Source organism: Phalaenopsis equestris, unplaced genomic scaffold (assembly GCF_001263595.1).
Source record: "Phalaenopsis equestris unplaced genomic scaffold, ASM126359v1 Scaffold000170, whole genome shotgun sequence".
NCBI classification, from domain to species: Eukaryota; Viridiplantae; Streptophyta; class Magnoliopsida; order Asparagales; family Orchidaceae; genus Phalaenopsis; species Phalaenopsis equestris.
In genome coordinates this window covers 148,006-156,080 of record NW_018164612.1, presented here as the reverse complement: position 1 = coordinate 156,080, position 8,075 = coordinate 148,006, and the positions used below count along the sequence as shown (strand labels likewise).

The 8,075-nt window shown below is 29.2% G+C and overlaps 1 protein-coding gene and 1 long non-coding RNA gene across 2 annotated transcripts; both read left to right on the top strand.

Moving 5' to 3' along the window:
• The first annotated feature begins 2,786 nt into the window (after positions 1-2,786).
• LOC110022133 (alpha carbonic anhydrase 7-like) lies at positions 2,787-4,188 on the top strand. Its single transcript, XM_020720940.1, has 6 exons — positions 2,787-2,898; positions 3,000-3,214; positions 3,322-3,428; positions 3,754-3,859; positions 4,046-4,070; positions 4,160-4,188. Exons 1-6 carry the CDS (start codon positions 2,820-2,822, stop codon positions 4,186-4,188), a joined length of 561 nt encoding a protein of 186 aa, XP_020576599.1. The 5' UTR covers positions 2,787-2,819.
• Positions 4,189-4,200: 12 nt separating this feature from the next.
• LOC110022134 lies at positions 4,201-4,531 on the top strand. The gene is made up of 3 exons (XR_002293738.1): positions 4,201-4,216; positions 4,323-4,376; positions 4,505-4,531. It is a non-coding gene; the product is annotated as an uncharacterized LOC110022134 (long non-coding RNA).
• Positions 4,532-8,075: the final 3,544 nt, after the last annotated feature.

The following is an 8,075-nucleotide window of genomic DNA, read 5'->3' as shown; positions in this document are numbered from 1 at the left end:
CCTACTTCTTCCTCTAGACTTGTTGGATACCTCGGAGGTCTACTAAACTTAATATGTTTTGCTTAACAAAGATCATCCTTAATCAAACTAATAGGGACCCTCCAAGCTATGACCTAAGGTTAGGCAGGTCGCCAAAATTTTACTTTCTTGCTTCATATAAAATGCCCTAACATGCATTTTGAGTTTCAGGTGGTGGAACGAGAAGACTCACCAGATACGCTTTTATAGTTTACAGCGCCGTTTTTCTTGTACTTTCATATTGTACTTTTGATGACAAACTTGCATGCTAAACAATGATGTCACCCTGCATAAAAACTAAAACTGTTATGATAGCCACAAAACCAAAACCAAATCTAAAATCAACCAAAATAAAATTCACCGCCACAACATTCAAAATATAAAACAACTCAAGATGTAATCACAAACATCACACAAAACAACAACTACAACTAAATTAAGACGTCTCTATCGGATGATCGGGAATCCCTCAAAGGAGATAACCTACGGTTGCTAACGAGACTTCCCACGGTCTAAATGAAATTATGGAACTCATTAAGTTGAGTTTAGTAAATTCATTTGGACTAAGTGAATCCAATAGAAATAGTCGTGCCGGAATGAGGGAACCGTAGGATCCTAATTGATGTCGCTCTAATCATCTTTAACATCCCCCATAATATTTAAATAAACATAACCTTAGGAAACACTTGATTTCTTGATTTGACATCATAACTAGACACCCTAGAAAACTTAAACTCATCATGGCAAGGAGCTTGGAGCTAGCATTGTCTGCAGCGCGGCCATCTTCAACAGCAAAACACGTCTACATCAGCTAAACCAACTTCCTTCCTTATAATTAAACAACTAAGCCATAAGACTTTGAGGTTGTCTTCTTATGCAACATAAATCCTCACCTCATCTTTAGGCCTTTATATAGCTCTGTTGTACAATATAAGCCCTAAATCGTCTTAGGATTCCGAGGTTGTCGTTCGTCACAACCTAAATCCTCACATCTTCCAGGCTATTTTTGTGATCGTTTCTCACAAATGTAAGCCCTAACAAATAAAATCTACAGGATGAAACACTTAAATAACTTTTCCTCAAAACTGAAGCCAAATTATACGATAGACTGGGAAGTCACCGAGGTTTTCCTTCGGATCCATGCCATCCCCTAGTTCTTCCTCCTTTGTGTTTCAAAAACAAAATGCTCTAAATTTGAGCCAATCCCATTTCACACCTCTCTGTCTGATCTTGTTGAACAGTCCTATCCTTTTGAAATCCTTGAAGATAATATTTCCTGATTTTTATCGAGAGTTTTCTTAGGTGACTTTGGATATCTAAGATGTAATTAACTATAGTGGCTTTCCCTTATAGAAAGCTTTTCCGAACCCAGCTTAATATAAACCCTATTTAATTCTTCATATTAAATAAGGGAAATTATCGGCAAATAAAATGGTTTCGCAAACCAAACGGACGTCATACATTTCTTAGTTTATTTGATCGAGCCTCATCCCCAAGTCTTATGTTTATCCTTCGGGATAGTTATATGGTTTGAGGTATAGAGCTCTTTCATTTAAACTAGGAAAAATATGAGGTCAGTTTTATTTCATATTTTTTTCAAAACATAAATCTATATGTAAATTAAAATGTCTATCTGAAGCGGGCGAATGGATTTCGATTCCGGTGATTGACAAATTAATTATCTCAATACTAATCTTAAATAATGCATATTCAGTAGTGTAAATAATCAAACAAATGTATATGTTTTAAAATAAACAAAATTGAAAGAAAGACAAATAAGTGATGCTCTTAGGTGCATGTTCTCTATGAGCAAATAATTAATCAATTTATTTGAATACTCAGACAACAAACTTTTAACTTTTGATCAGATGAGAAAATTATGAGCATTATTGAAATCATTAGCTTGTGCTCTCGGAAAGAAAATTACCGAGATCTAGCTTACCGCATAAAGCTCTCTCTGTCGTTTAACATACAAGAAATAAATCATTTCATTGATATAATTTGATCAGCCCCATAAGTTTAAATATTCTGAAATGTTATTGTTTAATATTATTCACTTTATTCTATTTTAATTAATGAAACTAAGGAAGAAATTTTTCTCCGTTATAATGGAACACAAATAGAAAAGTGAATTAAATCATTGTTACCAACATGATTTAATTTTGAATTTTATTCAGGAAAAATGAAATTTAGAGTAAGCTTTGTGTGGTATGCAGCTTAATTTTTCCAAACAATATCATGATTATTTTCTACGATTTATAAACTTATCTCTTATGATAAACTCGGATTTGACACAATATTTTGATTTGAAAAAATATTATTAAATGCTGTGAAGATTAAACTGTCTAATTTATTTTTACCAATTTCATTTGGATCGTGCTTCTAGCTTGAATGCCGGCTATTTGGCAGCCTTATTTTTGACAAATAATAATTTCTCAAACACCTAAGCTTCAATTTTTACATACATGTCACTTTTTCTATGAATGAAAAGGTACATTTCATTTTTGTAAAGTTAATATGGTAATATTTTTTATCTGAGATATATGATTTGTGTATACATATAATAAGTAGGTGTTGAATGTGTAAACTTATTAGAATATAGTGATATGTACATAAATGTCCAAAAAATTATAATAATAAGTGGCTGGAGCTCTGTCCCTTGACAATATTTTAACGCTACTTAACTTTGACCATGGATGGGATGGATAGAGCCTAGCTTACTATAAATTTCTGTCAAATTTACTCAAATCTCATTCTCATATCAATTTTCCCTTACTATCTAGTTGTTATTGAGATCAATAATGGAACTCTTCAAGCAACTTGTCCTCATCATAACTATACTGGCTTTTTTCTACATCAATCATGGTGCAATGGCCTACGGTATATGAACTATTATTGATATGCAAAAGTTATCACATTTATTTTTATGAAAATATTATTCTTTTTTTATACTTTATGTTATAATGATGTCAAAATGACAGATCATGAGGAGTTTAGCTATACAGTGGGGGCTTGGAATGGTCCGGATCATTGGGGAGATATCCGTAAAGACTGGGAGACATGTAAAATTGGGCACTCACAATCACCAGTACGAATAGATGATAAAAAGTGTGAGTTAGTATATCAACCTGAGGACCTTAAATGGAGTTATCATCCTAAAAACGCAGTGATGAAGAATCTTGGTCACAACATCGTGGTACATTAAAAAGCTTTCTTATGTTATTTAAAAAAAAATTATGAAGACTATTTTAGGTATGATAAATGTCATTGAGCTAATATTATGAGATGTTTTTGACATGACAGATCGAATGGGAAGATGTAGTGGGTGCTGTATGGATCAATAAAACAGAATATCCACTAAAACAAGTGCACTGGCACACGCCTTCAGAGAACATAATTAATGGAAAACAGTAAGTGTTATAAATAAATATTTAAATTGTATATCTCATTAAAAATAAAGAATATAGTTGCAAAACACCTTCTTTAATAATTTTAAAAAGGTATGATATTAAAGATTTATGTTAGAAGCTAATCTTTTTCTTTAACACCTAGAATAGTTATCCATGCAACTAGTTCATGTATTGACTCATTATGAACATTTTTTTAGATCCAACATGTTAAAAATCTTCATGTCATATTCTTATTTTATGATGTAGTATATCATCAATACTCTCTTTTATATTCATACTATCTCAATACTAAAAGTCCTATTTATTAATATAATGGCCAACTCAGATTTGATTTAGAGGTTCATTTGCTTCACCAACGTACCACTGACCAACAAATGGCTATGGTAAGCTTCTTATATGAAGTTGGAGCTCCAGATCCATTTTTTACAAAGGTACTAAGTTTCTATTCTATTAATTTTATGCATGTATGCACCATCTTACTACATTAGTATGGTTTATTATCAAGCAATAAGTTATGTATATCTATAAATATTTATACTTAATTATGCACAATTTTATTTTTATTTTAAATTTAATGTTATCATTATTAAAGTAATCAAATTTACTCTTAATATTAGGTTGAGAAGCATATTCATACAATAAGTAAGAAAATTGATGCAAAGGTGGATATTGGAAACATTGATCCAATGGAGATAATTCGAAAGTTCGGAAAATACTACTATCGATTGAAGGGATCTATCACTATTCCACCATGCACTGAAGGTGTCACGTGGACTATCAATAAAAAGGTAACGAATATTTTCTCATTTATAAATTAAATTTCAGCATGCAGTCTAATTTTTAAAATTTATTGTGATTTTGTTAACTTATAAATAATACAATTCATTTTTACAGATCAGAACTATATCTATAGAGCAACTGAATTTGCTAAAGGATGCTGCAATAGCTGTAAGCTTTCTCAATTTGCTAAAGGATGCTGCAATAGCTGTAAGTTTTCTCAGAATGCAAAAAAAAAGTAGTTATTTTTATATAATATTGCTTGTAATTTTTAACAAGCATAATTTCTCATTATGTAGGGTTATGAAAAGAATGCAAGGCCTACACAACCACTTAATGATAGGGTAGTTCAACTATTTGTGTGAATGCTTACATTGCAACTCAATGGGAAATTTATGTAAATGCTTAGTTGAATAAGAGGAGGATGATGAATATAGCCAACCTTGCTTAGTGGAGCAAAAGCATTTTTTTGTTGTTGTTACAATTGTTGTTGTAGTTGTTGTTATGGTTGTTGTTGTTTAATTAAATAAGAGTTATATAATATTGATAATTTTCCCACCAATGTCTTTTTTTATTTAGCATAAGATGTTCTAATTACTCTTGCAATCAAAATTTTTTTCTGATAATTTTTTGGTTGTGGAATACAAATTCATTATATAATAACGAATAAATAAATTGAGAATAATTAATAATGAAGCCTAAGTTAACTGGCATTAGCTAAATCTCTTGTAGAACATTTATTTTGGGAAGGAAAAAATGCTAGAAAATTGTATTTCCAAGCGATAAATCTAATTTGAAATCGAGTATAACTTATGCTTTATTATTGAAGAAAAAATATAGCATCATTATTTTATCTAGTTTATTTTTTCCAAGGATGAATAAGAATAATAGGTTTTACATGATAAATATGTACATATCCATTACAAAATAAGAGATAAATCATAGGTAAGAATGAGATTCTTGGATGTTGCCATTGAAAAGTCTTAATGCCTTTATAGCATAACATTACTTTCAAAGATCAAAAAAATATGTATGATATAGAGGTTCATTTGATTTATGATATAGTTTATGATTTAGAGGTTCATTTGAGGTTCATTTGATTTTCGAGGTTTCAAAGTCCTATTCTTGTATGTTGCAATCCAAAAAATATCAATTACGTATGATATAAGTCATTTTTTAAATTTAAAAAATAAATTATTTGATTAGACATGATTTTTACACAAAGCACAAATCATAAACTAGCCATCGAATTGGTTCCAAATTCTAGTTTCTTAAATAATTATAAATCAAATGAACCCTTATAAAAAATTTACAATCAAACTAAACTAGTTGTCAAAATGATTTCAATTACATCATAAATACTAAAATCCAATCATTAAATGGTCTCAAATTAACCCATGTTAGACTAGTATGTAATGAAGTATATGTTAATTATTCATCTCAAAAATCATTTGAGATAAACTAATGTCAAGGTTGGTTGACCGTTAATCAACTTAACAGAATATGAACTTAGATCCAAGATTTAACATAGCCTAGAGGTAGATTTTATGACTTTAAACCTTATATGGAGTAGTCTCAATCTTTATGTAAGACCTTAAACCATATTAAGTTGTAAATAACATGGATTAGTTTTTTATGTTTGAATAAACAACTTAGTTTAGCTTAATTTGAACACAATAATTTATTCAATTCAAATTATAATTAAAGTGACTTACGAAAGCTTATTAATCTAGGCCTAACTAGGTTAGATTGGCCATGTACAAGCTAAATTGATAGTTTAATCTATGTCTAATCTAGTTGAGCAAAAATATATCCCAAAAGCTCCAACAAAATCAATCACTAAATTAAAATAAATTTCCATCACTTTATCCTTGACTTTAAAATTGGAGACTCCATACTTGACATTAAACCATTCCAATTGGTCTTTAGAATAACTATTGGCCAATAGACCTAATATCATTAGAACCAAATAAAACTAAACTATACCTTAATTAAGCACTTGAAAGTAAAATAAAGTTAAAGTAGAGTTCTGAACAGTCTTTTTTAGCACCAATCAATTATTTATTACCAACCAACGTAATTAATTAGATAGTTGAGGCCAATTCAATTTAACATATGAAGCTAATCATTAGGGACACTAATTCATCCTTTTAGTAAATGATTCTCTTCAAAAATGACATACATATTTAACAAGCCTCCACAATCTTACATATTAACAGAAGTTGACTTAGAACTACTTAAAGTACCCTCAAACAAAAAACCAACACTATGGAAAGCTTTGTTCTGTTGCTAGTTGGGTAATTAATTTTTTTTTTAATTTAATTAATATTTTAAAATTTTATTGAATAATAATACTAGATACCAAAAGAATTTTAAAATTCAATTAATTAATGGATACTAATTTTTATTTTAAAAAGTAATCAAATAAAATTTTCACAACTGTACAAACCATTTCTCTTCTTCATTTTAATTTTTAATTCAAATTAAAGAATTAAATGTGCTTTAAGAACATGAAAATCATTTAGAGGATGTAAAAATTGAATACCCACCAAATATTTAAAACAATCTCAAAGCCAACTTAATCATAAACAAAAATCTAATCCTAATTCAAATAACCCTTATGTCAATTCAATCCTCATTGAATTATAATCAATCTATTCATTAGTAAATAACTAAAATAACATTAATTGAAGTCCACAAATCTTAACTCAATCAACTCAATTAAATAAAAAAAATCCTCTTAAACTTGATGGATGGTATACTGGTCTAGGCGCATTCCCTGCATCTCAAAATGCTCATAATAGGTGTACGGTACATGATTAAAAGAAATTAAAATGAAATCATAATTATTATTTTAATCATTATGAGTTAAACCATTTCAATATTTTAATGTGAAGACAATTGCAATTAATTGTAAATGTATTTATTGAGAAGAAATTTGTTTGAAGGGTTAGCAGTCTCATACATATTAAGGTGCCTAAAACAAGATTAAAACTTATTTGCTTAGTTGTTCATTTATTTAAGGCAATTATATTTTTATTATAATTATTCATTTTAATGCTCATTCATTTTTATCATATTAACAAGTAACTCAATTATAAGCTGGATAAAATCTTTTGTTTAGAAAATAAATAGCTCATCAATATTACTCATTATTTTTTTTATAAGTCTTGTTTGGTTAGAAAATAATTAAAATGATAACAAAAATTTTAATTTACTCAGCAAAAGTTTTTTGGATAATGATGCGACTTTTTTATATGCTTAATTTTATATATTATATATACTCGCAATGATATAAACGCAAGTATACGTATCGCTCAGGTAATATAGAACTTTCTGATTAAGCCCCGATTATCAATCCCACGAGGAAGCGAGGAAAGATGTCCTTAGTTAAATTCCATTTTACTACTATTAGTCCTTAATTTTGAAGGTAGATTAAAATAGTGTTTTATCTAACAACGACTCTTAAATGCGAATTTTAAATATGAAAATAATAACTATTCCTAAATGTAAATATTAAATTCTAAAGATAACCCTTTCTAGATGAATTGGTTTGCAGAATTTTAGGATTTTCAAAACTACTATTTTTATGTAGTGAGTTGGATAATGTAAAGGAATGAGATATATTAAATATTGTATGTGTCAAATAGGAGCAATTTTAATTCTCTACCCTGATTCAGTGTTATAGCAAATCATTGGCTAATCTTAGGTTTAATCCCTAAATCTATGGCTAGGCTAAGAGGATACTGACTCCCACTCCAGAGCTCCCACTTCTCTTCCCCTGAAGGCTAACTATCGCTTTAGTTCTTTAAACACTAAGACTGAATTGGGGATTTTAGTCTGCCACCCTAAAATCTCCAATTCTACGCC